The 16,546-nt window shown below is 48.6% G+C and overlaps 1 protein-coding gene across 1 annotated transcript in view; it reads left to right on the plus strand.

The window, feature by feature from the left end:
- LOC141164783 (retinol dehydrogenase 11-like) overlaps nt 1-16,546 on the plus strand; it is a 67,401-nt gene that overhangs the window by 42,498 nt on the left and 8,357 nt on the right. Inside the window, exons 2-5 of the mRNA XM_073650343.1 lie at nt 6,056-6,295; nt 15,397-15,486; nt 15,794-15,985; nt 16,230-16,339. Of these exons, the coding sequence (XP_073506444.1) occupies nt 6,056-6,295; nt 15,397-15,486; nt 15,794-15,985; nt 16,230-16,339 (632 nt within the window). The remainder of the gene's footprint in view (nt 1-6,055; nt 6,296-15,396; nt 15,487-15,793; nt 15,986-16,229; nt 16,340-16,546) is intronic.

Consider the following 16,546-nt stretch of genomic DNA (forward strand, 5'->3'; position numbering starts at 1 on the left):
ATGTGGTTGTGTATTTGGATGACATTTTGATTTATTCGCCGGATCTGGAGTCTCATTGGCGGAGCGTACGTGAGGTATTACAGTTATTAATGGACAATTCGCTTTTTGCTAAGCTGGAGAAATGTGAGTTCGCTGTACAGAGAATTAGTTTTTTGGGCTACATTATCTCCAGCAAAGGTTTTGAGATGGACCCGGTTAAGGTTCAGGCTGTGCAGGAATGGCCTAGGCCTATTGGTTTGAAATCGATACAGAGGTTTTTGGGTTTCGCCAATTACTATAGAAAATTCATAAAAAATTTTTCTAGTATTGTCAAACCTCTGACCGATCTCACCAGGAAAGGTGCTGATGCGGTTCAGTGGTCTTCTGAGGCCATTGAAGCTTTTGTGTATCTCAAGGAGAGGTTCACCTCTGCTCCCATCCTTATGCAGCCTGATGTTACTAGGCCGTTTTTGGTTGAGGTTGATGCTTCCTCTGTGGGGGTTGGCGCAGTATTGTCTCAGGATAACGGGGATGGATTACATCCCTGTGCCTTTTTTTCAAAAAAATTTTCGGAGACTGAACTGAATTACGATATTGGTAATCGGGAATTATTGGCTATTAAACTCGCATTTGAACACTGGCGCCACTTCTTGGAAGGTGCGGAATTTCCCGTTCAGGTTCTTACGGATCATAAAAATCTGATATATCTTGATGCTGCCAAGCGCCTGAATGCCCGTCAGGCTAGGTGGGCACTGTTTTTCTCGCGGTTTAATTTCTCCGTTACTTACATCCCTGGTACTAAGAATGTTAAGGCGGATGCCTTGTCTCGCAGTTTTTCTCCCATAGTCGGTGCTGAGAAAGAGGAAAACATTTTACAAGAAGGTGTTGTGATAGCTGCTTTAGACTCCGTTTTGGAAGATGAGATTCTTAAAGCTCAGGAGAATGCCCCATCTAACACTCCTCATGGGAGGTTGTTTGTGCCTGGGACCTTTAGGAGAGATTTGTTTGTTGAGTGTCACGAATCTCGGTTGGCAGGTCATCCCGGAATCTCTGAGACCAAGAGACTGGTGGGTCGCAGTTTTTGGTGGCCTGGATGGCAGAAGGAAGTCATTAAGTGGGTGCGCCAATGTACTATATGTGCTAGATCTAAGTCCTCACATACTCCTGCTGCGGGGTTACTTTGTCCTTTGGAGGTCCCCAGTGCTCCTTGGACACATTTGGCTATGGACTTTATAACTGACCTTCCCCCCTCTGAGGGTTTTACTGTCATCTGGGTGGTCGTGGACCGTTTTAGCAAGATGTGTCACTTGGTTCCCTTCGTCAAACTGCCCTGCGCTAAAACTCTCGCTAAGGCCTTTGTCAAGGAAATTGTCAGACTTCATGGCGTTCCTACTGACATTGTTTCTGATAGGGGTCCTCAGTTCGTGGCTCGTTTTTGGCGTGCCTTTTGTGACAGGTTGGGAGTTCATTTGTCGTTTTCGTCCGGATATCATCCTGAATCTAATGGCCAGACAGAAAGGAAAAACCAGGATGTTGAGCAGTTCTTGCGTTGTTTTGTGGCAGACAATCAAGAGGGGTGGTCTGAGTTTCTGCCACTTGCCGAATTTGCTCTGAACAATCATACATCTTCTGCTGGTTGTTCGCCTTTTTTTTGTTGTTCTGGGAGACATCCGTCGTTTGGGTCGTTCTCCAAGTTGGGATCTGCCGTGCCTGAGGAGGAGAATTTTTTCGGTGATTTGGAAAGAGTTTGGACGGATGTGCGTGGTAATCTTCAGGAGGCCAACAGAAAATCTAAAGACTACTTTGATAGGAAACGACAGGAGGTTTTGTTCGCTGTTGGTGACATGGTTTGGTTGTCCTCTAGGAATCTGCGGTTGAGGATTCCTTCTAAGAAATTGGGTCCCAAGTTTGTAGGGCCCTTTAAGGTGCTTCAGGTTGTCAACCAATCTGCTGTTAGGTTGGAGGTTCCTACCTCCTGGAGAATTAATCCGGTCTTTCATGTCTCTCTGTTAAAAAAAGCTGTTGTGTCGGATGGTGACGCCTCTGCCTCTGTTCCTCCGGTGGTGGAGGACGGGGAATATGAAATTTCTCGCATCCTTAACTCTAGACGGTATAGAGGTAGTTTGCAGTATCTTGTGGCCTGGAAAGGTTTCGGACCCGAGGATAACTCTTGGGTGAGGTCAGATGATGTTTCCGCGTCCAGACTTATCAGAGCGTTTCACAGGAGATTTCCTGATAAGCCTGGTCCTAGGGGATCCGGAGGATCCTCTTAGAAGGGGGGGTACTGTTAGAACCTTGCTGTTAGGTTTTTTTTCCTTTGCTGGTCACATGACCTTGTTGGCCTATTTAATCCTGCTCCGCCCTTCTGGCTTTGCTGGACTTCATTGTATATCTACTTTCTAGCTAGCCTGTGCTCTGTATCTAACTCTGTTAGTTTGCTTGGTCTACGGACCTCTATGTTCTATCTATTTTGTTTGTTCGTCTGTCTGCTACTATTTCTGTTAGGAGGTGTCCCATATTCCTCCCAGTCCTTAGTACTTGTAGGGATTCCCTCCCCAAATCTATAGGTCTCCGTACAGACTAGATTAGGACTTTAGCAGGTCTGATCGCAGGATCAGGTTCCCTGTTACATCGTAGGGATTCAGCTGAGTCCTATAGTAGGGACAGATCTCCTCTCTTTCCTTAGCTTTGGTAGCAGAACATAACAAGTATGGTCTGGTGTTCAGTGAGGAGGTGGTGGTATGAGCTGGTGACCAGTGAGGAGAGGGCTGTATGGTCCGGTGTTCAGTGAGGAGAGGGTGGTATGGCCCAGTGTTCGGTGATGAGAGGGCTGTATGGTCCGGTGACCAGTGAGGAGAGGGTGGTATGGCCCGGTGTTCAGTGAGGAGTGGGTGGTATGAGCTGGTGACCAGTGAGGAGAGGGCTGTATGGTCTGGTGACCAGTGAGGAGGGGGTGGATCGGCTACAGATGGTGCAGCTACACTTTGCGGTGACTGATACGTGTCTTCTCCGGCTCACTGCTCCACACCGTATTACCTGCATGGCTCTGTATTGTTCATTACCTGACATATTGTGCAGAGTTCAGTGACCCGGGAGGGCAAGGCCATCACAGTAGAGATAAGAGAGGCCCAGTAAGGAGAGGCCACTAGTCCTCTAGAAGATCAAGGCCTTGGACAGATAAGATAACGGCATGCCCCTGTGAGATTCAATATGGACAACAATAAGTCCAGACACTGACCCCCAGCCCATCCACAGGACCAGTACCCCTGTGCCCACAATCTCTGGATCGGGCAGAACAGACTTGAGGAGAGAGGGGCAAACACACTCCCCAGGTCCATGATGTAGTCTGCACCAACCCAACTGTGACATGATGTTTCTGACTCCACAAGTGGTGACAAACACCGGTGACCTAACACAGCTGAGAGACTCAAATCAAATCAAATGGGCTTTATAGGCAGGACTAAGTACATGTTAGTATTGCCAAAGCAAGTGGCAAAATAATGGGGACATGGGTATATGGATAGGGACAGACAATGTATCAGCTTAGACAATCCTGTGTGAATGAGGAGTAAGAGTGGAACAAACCCCTGGAGGGAACCACAGACTCCTGCAGTACAGAGTGCAGACCTCGTCCTTCCCCTGTCTGCTGAGAAGGGTGCAAGCACCATGCTGAGAGGACATCCTGCATTAGGAGTCAGCAGAGTAATCTCATTATCATTAGAGGGTGGGGTCAACTGAGTAATCTCATTATTAGAGGGTGGGGTCAGCAGAGTCATCTCATTATTAGAGGGTGGGGTCAGCAGAGTCATCTCATTATTAGAGGGTGGGGTCAGCAGAGTCATCTCATTATTAGAGGGTGGAGTCAGCAGAGTCATCTCATTATTAGAGGGTGGGGTCAGCAGAGTCATCTCATTATTATTAGAAGGTAGGGTCAGCAGAGTCATCTCATAATCATCAGAGGGTAGGGTCTGCAGAGTCATCCCATTATCATTAGAGGATGGGGTCAACTGAGTAATCTCATTATCATCAAAAGGCGTGGTCAGCAGAGTTGTCTCATTATTAGAGGGTGGGGTCAGCTGATACCTCTCATTATTAGGGTGCGGGTCAGCAAAGTCATCTCATTATCATTAGAGGGTGGTGTCAGCAATCATCTCATTATCATTAGAGGGTGGGATCAGCAGTCACCTCATTATCATTAGAGAGCAGGGTCAGCAGAGTCATCTCATTATCATCAGAGGGCGGGATCAGCAGTCATCTCATTATTAGAGGATGGGGTCAGCAGAGTAATCTCATTAGCATTAGAGGGCGGGTCAGCAGAGTCAGCTCATTATTAGAGGGGGGGGGTCAGCAGTCATCTCATTATCATCAGAGAGTGGGGTCAGCAGAGTAATCTCATTATCATCAGAAGCCGGGGTCAGCAGACTCATCTCATTATTAGAGGGCGTGGTCAGCGGATACCTCTTACTATTAGAGGGCGGGTCAGCAGAGTAATCTCATCATTAGAGGTCGTGGTCAGCAGAGTAATCTCATTATCATTAGCGGGTGGGGTCAGCAGAGTCATCTCATTATCATCAGAGGGCGGGGTCAGCAGTCATATCGTTATTATCAGAAAATGGGGTCAGCAGAGTAATCTCATTATCATTAGAGGGTGTGGTCAGTAGAGTAATCGTATTATCATGAGGGCAGGGTCATCAGAGTAATCTCATTATCATTAGAGGGCAGGGTCATCAGTGTAATCTTGTTATCATTAGAGGGCGGGGTCAGCAGATTAATCTCATTATTAGAGGGCAGGGTCAGCGGGTACCTCTCATTATTAGAGGGCGAGTAATTTCATTATCATTAGAGGGCGTGGTCATCAGAGTCATCTCATTATCATTAGAGAGCGGGGTCAGCTGAGTAATTTCATTATCATTAGCGGGTGGGTCAGCAGAATAATCTTATCATCAGGGTGAGCAGAGTCATCTCATTATTAGAGGGCGGGTCAGCAGATATCTCTCATTATTAGAGGGCGGTGTCATCAGTCATCTCATTATCATTAGAGGGCGGGGTCAGCAGTCACCTCATTATCATTAGAGGGCGGGGTCAGCAGAGTAATCTCATAATCATTAGAGGGCACATTCAGCAGAGTCATCTCATTATTAGAAGGCAGGGTCAGCAGAGTAATCTCATTATTAGGGGGCAGGGTCAGCAGTCATCTCATTATCATTAGAGGGTGTGGTCAGCAGAATAATCTCATTATCATTAGAGGGCATGGTCAGCAGACTCATTTCATTATCATTAGAGGGCAGGGTCAGCAGAGTCATCTCATTCTCATTAGAGGGTGTGGTCAACAGAGTCATCTCATTATTAGAGGGCGGGGTCAGCAGTTATCTAATTATTAGAGGGCAGGGTCAGCAGAGTCATCTCATTATTAAGAGGGCAGGGTCAGCAGAGTCATCTCATTAGAGGGTGGGGTCAGCAGTCATCTCATTATCATTAGAGGATGGAGTCAGCAGAGTCATCTCATTTTTAGAGGGCAGGGTCATCAGAGTAATCTTGTTATTAGAGGGCAGGGTCAATAGTCATCTCATTATCATTAGAGGTCGGGGTCAGCAGTCATTTCATTAACATTTGAGGGTGGGGTCAGCAAAGTCATCTCATTATTAGAGGGCAGGGTCAACTGAATCATCTCATTAGAGGGCGGGTCAGCAGTCATCTCATTATCATTAGAGGGCGGGGTCAGCAGAGTCATCTCATTATTAGAGGGCACGGTCAGCAGAGTCATCTCATTATTAGAGGGCGGGGTCAGCAGTCATCTCATTATCATTAGAGAGCGGGATCAGCAGAGTCATCTCATTATTAGAGGGCGGGGTCAGCAGTCATCTCATTATCATTAGAGAGCGGGATCAGCAGAGTCATCTTATTTCTGAGATCTGTATGAGGATAAGGATATTTTTGCTTTCCTGGAGGGGACGTGACACTTATATGATCCGTGGCTGCAGGGTTTCCGGCGGCCCCTTCTCTCAGTGAACGTGACATGGTGGTTGGTTGTATGTAGAGCGCTTGTCTGTAGCTCTCATTTTCCTCCGTCTTTCAGGTATCGGGAAATATGTGGCCTTGGACTTTGCCAGGAGGAACGCCCGTGTGATCCTGGCATGTCGTAGCCGTGAGAGAGGACAGGAAGCTGTGGATGAGATAAAGAGGGATACGGGAAACAAGAATGTCATCCTCCGTGTCCTGGACACCAGCAGCATGGCGTCTGTCCGAGCCTTCTCCGAACAGACCCTAAAGGAGGAGAGGAGACTGGATATCTTGGTCAACAATGCTGGGGCCTCAGGTGCTGCGCGCTGACATACATGATGCTCCAGTCCTGTGCACTGACATGAATGATACTCCAGTCCTGTGCACTGACATACATGATGCTCCAGTCCTGTGCACTGACATACATGATGCTCCAGTCCTGTGCACTGACATACATGATGCTCCAGTCCTGTGCGCGGACATGCATGATACTCCTTTCCTGTGCACTGACATACATGATGCTCCAGTCCAGCGCACTGACATACATGATGCTCCAGTCCTGTGCACTGATATGAATGATACTCCAGTCCTGTGCACTGACATACATGATGCTCCAGTCCTGTGCGCGGACATGCATGATACTCCTGTCCTGTGCACTGACATACATGATGTTCTGCTTCTGTGCACTGACATACATGATGCTCCAGTCCAGCACACTGATATACATGATGCTCTGGTCCTATGTGCCTGCACACATGATGCTCTGGTCCTGTGCACTGACATACATGATGCTCTGGTCCTGTGCACTGACATACATGATGCTCCAGTCCAGCACACTGATATACATGATGCTCTGGTCCTATGTGCCTGCACACATGATGCTCTGGTCCTGTGCACTGACATACATGATGCTCTGGTCCTGTGCACTGACATACATGATGCTCCAGTCCAGCGCACTGATATACATGATGCTCCAGTCCTATGTGCCTACATACAGGATGCCCGGGTCCTGTGCGCTGACATACATGATGCTCTGGTCCTGTGCACTGACATACATGATGCTCTGGTCCTATGTGCCTACATACATGATGCTTCAGTCCAGGACGCTGATATACATGATACTCCAATCCAGGATGCTGACATACATGATATTCTGGACCTGTGCAATGACATACATGATGCTCTGGACCTGTGCACTGACGTACATGATGCTCTGGACCTGTGCACTGACATACATGATGCTCTGGACCTGTGCACTGACATACATGATGCTCTGGTCCTATGTGCCTACATACATGATGCTCTGGTCCTGTGCACTGAAATACATGATGCTCTGGTCCTGCACCGACATACATGATGCTCTGGTCCTGCACCGACATACATGATGCTCTGGTCCTGCACCGACATACATGATGCTCTGGTCCTGTGCACTGATATACATGATGCTCTGGTCCTGTGCACTGATATACATGATGCTTCAGTCCAGGACGCTGATATAAATGATGGTCCGGTCCTATGTGCCTACATACATGATGCTCTGGTCCTGCACCGACATACATGATGCTCTGGTCCTGCACCGACATACATGATGCTCTGGTCCTGTGCACTGATATACATGATGCTCTGGTCCTGTGCACTGATATACATGATGCTTCAGTCCAGGACGCTGATATAAATGATGGTGCGGTCCTATGTGCCTACTGTGGTAAGACGATTCACTCGGCCGCTTTTGGAAGTACACTCGGGAACCAGGTTTTCTCTACAGGCTTTATTGTATGGCATAAAGCCCTGCAGCTCCAGCAAAATAAACACGGCCCTACTGGCAAAACAGCAAAACAAAAGATAAAGATCGCGCAGTCCATAGGAGTGTGGGGTTCGCCCACACAGGTTGCAGCCCAGCCTTCAGCTCCTTCCTGAGCTATGGCTTTCCAGTCTGTAGACCTTACCTCCCCAAACACAACAGAAAAAAAAATAGTGACTTCCCACCCTCTTTGCCATTCTCATAAAACCACACCCTTTAGGTGAATTAACCCCCAACATATAACATGCTGGAGGAAAGTTTGTAGGTTTCAGTTGACACAGGCTAGCAGCCGGAGTGACACATACCTCCCCTTGCATATACTACCAGTGATTCTGTCACATATTTCCCCCCTCTGCCCAAAGCCGGGGGTTTGGGCACCTTCAGACACCAGACAGGGAATTCTAAAGAGGGCATCAGTGTTCACATGTAACTTCCCGGGCCTATGCTCCATGTGAAAATTAAAGTCCTGAAGACCTAGGAACCATCTAGCTACCCTGGCATTTTTACCCCTCAACCATCTCAAAGGGGCATGGTCTGACACCAATTTAAACTTCCGGCCTAGTAGGTAGTATCTACAGCCCTTTTTCTACTATTGCATAGTTCTTCTCGCAGGACGAGACCTTCCGGCTCAGATAGAGAATGGGATGTTCATCCCCATTTATCTCTTGAGAGAGTACAGCCCCTAGACCAACCTCTGAAGCGTCCGTTTGGATCACAAATTCTTTCTTAAAGTCTGGTGCAACCAGGACTGGCTGCTTAACACAGTGCTAGCTTCAACTGTTGAAATGCCGTCTGTTTCCTCCGTCCACTCACCATGGTTGATCTGGTGCCTTTTAGAAGGTCCGTAAGTGGCGTGGCCATCATGGCTAAATTTGGGATAAACCGCCGGTAATATCTCACCAGTTCCAGGAATGCTCTCACTTGTTTCTTGGAGAGCGGTTGCGAACAGGTCTGGATTGCCTCCACTGTATTGTCTTGTGGCTTTATTTTGCCTCTCCTGACGACATAGCCCAAGTACTTGGCCTCCTCTTTTCCAACGGCACATTTTATCAGATTTATAGTAAATCCCGCCTTCCTCAGAGCATCCAGAACGGCCTGTAGTTTAGGTAGATGACTAGCCCAGTCTGGGCTAAAGACTACAATGTCGTCAAGGTAGGCTGTGGCATACTTCTTATGTGGGGCTAGGATCCGATCCATAGCCCACTGGAAGGGAGCTGGGGCCCCCTGTAGTCCGAACGGCATCCAAGTGTATCTAAAGCACCCATCAGTTGTTGAAAAAGCAGTCTTCTCCTTGGCCGTCTGGGACATGGGGATCTGCCAATAGCCCTTCGTCAGATCGAGGGTGGTAATATACCTCGCCGGTCCCAGCTTCTCGATGAGCTCGTCAACGCGGGGCATCGGGTATGTGTCGCACTTGGACACCTCATTCAGCCGGCGGTAGTCGTTACAAAACCTTCATTCTCCGTTGGCTTTTGGCACGAGGACGATGGGGCTCAACCATCCACTCTTTGCCTCCTCTATCACACTAAGGTCTAACATCCTCTTCATCTCGGCCGAGATCACCTCCCAGTGTGCTTCAGGAATCCTGTAGGGCTTCAGGTTTACCCTTACATGCGGCTGTGTTAGCACATCATGTTCTACCACCTGGGTATGCCCTGGCAACTCTGAGAACAGGTCCCGATTCCGCTGCAGCAGTTCTCGACACTGTTGCTTCTGGGCTGGCGAAAGGGTCTCCGCTATCGTGACCTCTTCCACCTGGCCTTCTGGAGTGGCTCCCAGGCAAGGAGTTCCCACGGGTTCCCGATCTCGCCACGGCTTGAGCAGGTTCACATGGTACACCTAGTGTGGCTTTCTTTGGCCAGGTTGATGGACTCTGTACTTCACTTCACCGAGTTTCTCCACCACCTCATACGGGCCTTGCCACTTGGGCAGGAACTTACTTTCAACGGTGGGAATGAGAACCAGAACGCGATCCCCAGGCTGGAACTGTCTCAGTCTTGCCGACCGGTTATACACCCTCGCCTCCGGCGCCTGGAGATGTTCCTTCACAATGGGCATAACCTTCGCCATTCTCTCCTCTAACTGGGCAACATTGTTCAATGATGCTCCGGTGGGGCGTGACCTTGGCCTCCCAGGTTTCCTTGGCAATGTCTAGGAGACCTCTTGGATGCCGTCCATACAGGAGCTCAAACGGCAAGAAGCCAGTGGAGGCTTGAGGAACTTCTCTGACGGAGAAAAGTAGAAATGGGAGCAGGTAGTCCCAGTCTCGCCCATCCTTTTCAAAGACCTTCCTGAGCATCGCCTTTAAGGTCTTGTTGAAGAGTTCCACTAGGCCGTCCCTCTGCGGATGGTAAACGGATGTCCGAATCTGGGCAATCTGAAGGACTCATCACTTTGCTCATGAAGGGGGTTCCTTGGTCTGTCAAAATCTGTTTTGGCAGACTTGTCCAAGCAAAAATATGGACCAGCTCTCGGGCTACACTGTTACTGGACGAGTTCCTTAGGGTTACCGCTTCGGGGTACAGGGTCGCATAGTCCATGACCACCAGGATGTATTGGTGGCCCCGGGACGATTTAACTAAGGGACCCAAGAGGTCCATGGCAATCCTCTCAAAGGGAACCTCTGTCACAGGTAGTGGAACTAAGGGACTACGGAAGTGGGAGGTGGGTGCAGTTATCTGGTAGGTGGGGCAGGACCTACAATAGTTTAAGGTTTCCCGGTAACATCCTGGCCAATAGAACCTCCTTATTATTCTCTCCTGGGTTTTCTCAACCCCTAGGTGTCCCCCCAGAATATGTGAGTGGCCATGTCTAACACCCTCCGACGGTATGGCCCTGGAACTAATAGTTGTTCCACTATCTCTTCACCTTTTAGTTTAGTTACACGGTATAATAGCTCCCCCTGAACTGCAAAGTGTGGGTACCTAGTGTCCGCCCCCGGCTCTTGAGCAACACTATTACAAACAGTAACATTGTTCCACGTCCCTTTCAAGGTCAAGTCCCAAACTTGAGCTGACCCAAAGTTCTCTCCGGGAACCTCTAATTCAGGAAGGTTTTCCACCTCGGTCACAGTCTAGTCCTCGTCGCCGGCAAGTACACACATTGGGAACTCATCCACTTCCGATGTCGAACGGGGTTTCTCTCTGGTCCTGGCTTTTGTCCACGTGACTCAGTCTGGATCCCTTCCCCCACAAGTCCAAGAAAAAGGGAAAATCACGCCCCAATATGATGGGATGTATCAGGTCCTTGACCACTCTGACCTCGTGGGATTGGGTGCCAGTCTGTTCCGACTGTCACTCTGGCCACCGGGTAGTTCTTGGCATCCCCATGTATGCAGTGGACGCCCACAGATTTGGTAGAGATCAGCTGGTGGGGAAGGGTGGCACTGATTAAGGTTCCCAGACTCCCAGAGTCCAACAGCCCCAGTACAATCACTCCATTAACGGATACGGCACACGCCTGCAGCCCCTCGCCGGATTAACAGTCCATACTGCAGGCTGGATAAGCATAATATGAACATCGTCTGCCTAGGCTGCAGTCCATTGGCTCAGCAGATGTATGACACTGGGCGGCTACATGTCCTGGATTGTGACACTGCCAACAGATCACATCCTTAACAACAGTTCTTGCGGCACCTTCAGTGGAAGAGGGATGCCCCCAAGTTGTGGCTCTGAACTTCCGTGGTGAACCCGCCGCCTTTTTGGCACTCCAGTACGGGGAGGTGACTATATTGGGTTTCCTTAGGGATTTTTCGACCACTTGGTACCTCTCTGCCAGATTCACGAGATTGTCTGCGTTCCGAGGGTCGTCCTGGGCAACCCAGGTCTGCACCAGCCTGCGTAGGGAATGGATGAACCCCCCCATTACCACACGCTCAACCATCTGGGCAGGAGAGGAAGACTCTGGCTGCAGCCACTTCTGGACAAGATATAGCAAGTCGAACATTTGTGAGCGTGGAGGTTTGTCGCCAGCATACGCCCAGTGGTGGACCCTTTGCGCTCTAACAGACATAGTCACTCCTGAGTGTGCCAATATCTTGGTTTTTAATTTGGCGTATTCCTTTGCGTCCTGCAAAGTCAGATCGTAATATGCCTTCTGCAGCTCCCCGGTCAAATATGGCACCACAACCTCCGCCCACTGCTCCAGCGGCAATCTCTCCCGTTCCGCCACCCTCTCAAAGACAGTCAGGAACGCCTCAACATCATCCCCTGGGGTAATCTTCTGTAACGCTCTCGTTACCGTCTTCCTGACATATGCGTCATCACCTGGACTTGTCGGAGCAGTCGCCTTGCCACGGATAGCCTCTGCGAGTAACTCGATCTGCTGCTGCTGTTGACGATGCTGCTGTTTCTGGCGCTGAACCTGTTGCATCAGCAGCTTATTGGTCTCTTGTTGCTGCTGTAGCTGCTCATGGTGCTGCTGCTGCATGCTCTGTTGGCTTTGCAGATGCTGCATGCGCTGCTGGCTCTGCACCAGGTGCTTAATTAGCTCTTCCATGCTGCCGGATGTCTTCTGCAGGCTGGCAGTCTTCACCCAGGACATCCAACGGTCTCTGTAGCAGGTACACGTGTTCCTGAAATCTTGCACGCACTCTCACACCAACTGTGGTACGACGACTAACTCGGCCGCTTTCGAAAGTAGACCCAGGAACCGGGTTTTCTCTACAGGCTTTATTGTATGGCATAAAGCCCTGCAGCTCCAGCAAAATAAACACGGCCCTACTGGCAAAACAACAAAACAAAAGATAAACAAAAGCATAGTCCATAGTAGTGTGGGGTTCGCCCACACAGGTTGTAGCCCAGCCTTCAGATCCTGAGCTATGGCTTTCCAGTCTGGAGACCTTGCCTCCCCAAACACCATGGAGACAAAAATAGTGAATAGTGACTGAGCATTTAAGCTTACTCAGCCACACTCTGAGGGGAGGTAGGGTGAATAACTTCCCACCCTCTTTGCCATTCACATAAAACCACACCTTTTAGGTAAATTAACCCCCAACATATAACATGCTGGAGGAAAGTTTGTAGGTTTCAGTTGACACAGGCTTGCAGCCGAAGTGACACATACCTCCCCTTGCATATACTACCAGTGACTCTGTAACACTACCTATATAATGCTCTGGTCCTGTGTGCCGACATACATGATGCTCTGGTCCTGTGCGCTAACATACATGATGCGCCGGTCCTATGCGCTGACATACATGATACTCCAGTCCAGGACGCTGATATACATGATGCTCCAGTCCAGTGCACTGATATACATGATGCTCTAGTCCAGTGCACTGATATACATGATACTCTGGTCCTATTCGCTGACATACATGATGCTCAAATCCAGGACGCGAATATACATGATACTCCAGTCCAGTGCACTGACATACAGTACAGACCAAAAGTTTGGACACACCTTCTCATTTAAAGATTTTTCTGTATTTTCATGACTTTGAAAATTGTACATTCACACTGAAGGCATCAAAACTATGAATTACCACATGTGGAATTATATACTTAACAAAAAAGTGTGAAACAGCTGAAAATATGTCTTATATTCTAGGTTCTTCACAGTAGCCACCTTTTGCTTTGATGACTGCTTTGCACACTCTTGGCATTCTCTTGATGAGCTTCAAGAGGTAGTCACCGGAAATGGTCTTCACTTCACAGGTGTGCCCTGTCAGGTTTAATAAGTGGGATTTCTTGCCTTATAAATGGGGTTGGGACCATCAGTTGTGTTGTGCAGAAGTCTGGTGGATACACAGCTGGTAGTCCTACTGAATAGACTGTTAGCTTCTTTTTTCTTGCCATAATACAAATTCTAAGTAAAGAAAAACGAGTGGCCATCATTACTTTAAGAAATGAAGGTCAGTCAGTGCGAAAAATTGGGCAAACTTTGAATGTGTCCCCAAGTGCAGTTACAAAAACCATCAAGCGCTACAAAGAAACTGGCTCACATGAGGACCGCCCCAGGAAAGGAAGACCAAGAGTCACCTCTGCTTCTGAGGATAAGTTTATCCGAGTCACCAGCCTCAGAAATCGCAGGTTAACAGCAGCTCAGATTAGAGACCAGGTCAATGCCACACAGAGTTCTAGCAGCAGACACATCTCTTCAAGAACTGTTAAGAGGAGACTTTGTGCAGCAGGCCTTCATGGTAAAATAGCTGCTAGGAAACCACTGCTAAGGACAGGCAACAAGCAGAAGAGACTTGTTTGGGCTAAAGAACACAAGGAATGGACATTAGACCAGTGGAAATCTGTGCTTTGGTCTGATGAGTCCAAATTGGAGATCTTTGGTTCCAACCACTGTGTCTTTGTGCAACGCAGAAAAGGTGAACGGATGGACTCTACATGCCTGGTTCCCACCGTGAAGCATGGAGGAGGAGGTGTGATGGTGTGGGGGGGCTTTGCTGGTGAAACTGTTGGGGATTTATTCAAAATTGAAGGCATACTGAACCAGCATGGCTACCACAGCATCTTGCAGCGGCATGCTATTCCATCCGGTTTGCGTTTAGTTGGACCATCATTTATTTTTCAACAGGACAATGACCCCAAACACCTCCAGGCTGTGTAAGGGCTATTTGACCAAGAAGGAGAGTGATGGGGTGCTACGCCAGATGACCTGGCCTCCACAGTCACCAGACCTGAACCCAATCGAGATGGTTTGGGGTGAGCTAGACCGCAGAGTGAAGGCAAAAGGGCCAACAAGTGCTAAGCATCTCTGGGAACTCCTTCAAGATTGTTGGAAGACCATTTCCGGTGACTACCTCTTGAAGCTCATCAAGAGAATGCCAAGAGTGTGCAAAGCAGTCATCAAAGCAAAAGGTGGCTACTCTGAAGAACCTAGAATATAAGACATATTTTCAGTTGTTTCACACTTTTTTGTTAAGTATATAATTCCACATGTGGTAATTCATAGTTTTGATGCCTTCAGTGTGAATGTACAATTTTCATAGTCATGAAAATACAGAAAAATCTTTAAATGAGGTGTGGCCAAACTTTTGGTCTGTACTGTATATGATGCTCTGGTCCTGTGCACTAACATACATGATGCTCCAGTCCAGCGCACTGACATGCATGATGGTCTAGTCCGATGCACTGATGTACATGATGCTCCGGTCCTATGTGCCTACATACATGATGCTCCAGTCCAGGATTCTGCTATACATGATGCTCCAGTCCAGGATTCTGCTATACATGATGCTCCAGTCCAGGATTCTGCTATACATGATGCTCCAGTCCAGGATTCTGCTATACATGATGCTCCAGTCCAGCGCACTGACATACATGATGCTCTAGTCCGATGCACTGATGTACATGATGCTCCGGTCCTATGTGCCTACATACATGATGCTCCAGTCCAGGATTCTGCTATACATGATGCTCCAGTCCAGGATTCTGCTATACATGATGCTCCAGTCCAGCGCACTGACATACATGATGCTCTAGTCCGATGCACTGATGTACATGATGCTCCGGTCCTATGTGCCTACATACATGATGCTCTGGTCCAGCACGCTACCATCCTTGATGCTTTGGCCTTGCGCGCTGACTCACGTGGCACTCAGGTGCTATGATATACTTTGATGGCTATAGAACCACAATGAAAGTTACGTCGTGTCATTTCAGGACTGCCGTATTCCATAACTTCTGAGGGACTAGAAGCCTCATTTGCAACGAACCATCTGGGCCCGTTCCTGCTGACCCACCTGCTGTTGGGTATGTACCTGCAACCAGTACAACTTCTCCCTGTGGGTCATCTTGGCCATACACAGCCATGGTGACATATATGAATCCAGAATGAGCCCATGTGACCGGAGAGACGGTGGTCATCAATGTAGAGGCCGTATTTCACCATAAAAATTGGGCCATAAAAATGGTGATAATAGTGATGAATCGTAGGCGATCTCTCACCAGGCACCGTATGCCACCAGTGTCGCATCTCCCTAGTAAGAAGACATGGTGTCTCAGGTGCATGTGTCTGAGCTTTGGGTATATGATGTGCCATAACTCTCTGTCTCTTCAGACCTCCTGAAGCGAACGACACCAAGCCGCATTGTTTTCCTGACCTCCTTCATGCATGGACAGGGAAAAATCGACACCAGCAACCTGTGGGGGAAGAACATGGAGAAGTTCTACATGAACGTCGCCTACAACTGCACCAAGCTAATGAACACCATCTGTGCCAAGGAGTTTGCCAACAGGCTAGAAGGAAAAGGTTAGAGCGAGTGCGGGCAGGGAGGGCCGAGGTATCTCACCTCTGATGGATTCAACTGCCCGGTCATCACCAACATGTAATATTCCCCATTCCATAATGTACTTTATACGTCCCTCAAATGACACAGATCCCACGCGGAGTGTCCATGTGAACGACTCCCATGAATGTGGCGCTATATGGTGACATAGGCGATGAGGAGCAGTGTGAAGGACACTATGTCAGACTGTCATCTTTATACCCTCAGAAGTGGGAGTGAACAGTGTGAGCCCCGGGATTGTGTGGACTAGCGCCATGAGACACTACAACTTCTTGTTCCGATTCATCTTCAATGTTATTGGCTGGTTCTTCTTTAAGGTGAGAACGTGATCACATTTGGTGTTGTCATCAGTAAGCTCCCATCTTAATTTTGGGATGAGCTTTGTGCCCCGCTCTCCATCTTACCACCCATCTGGCCTTCTTCATCCATTTCCCATTAGTCTTCTCCTTCTTTCTACACTTCCGTTCCGGATTTACCTGTCGCCATCTTATCCCGTCCTCGCTTTCTTCCCTCTTATTTGTCCT

This window comes from Phyllobates terribilis, unplaced genomic scaffold (assembly GCF_046119375.1).
Source record: "Phyllobates terribilis strain yellow unplaced genomic scaffold, ASM4611937v1 Scaffold_1__5_contigs__length_1240528914, whole genome shotgun sequence".
NCBI lineage: Eukaryota > Metazoa > Chordata > Amphibia > Anura > Dendrobatidae > Phyllobates > Phyllobates terribilis.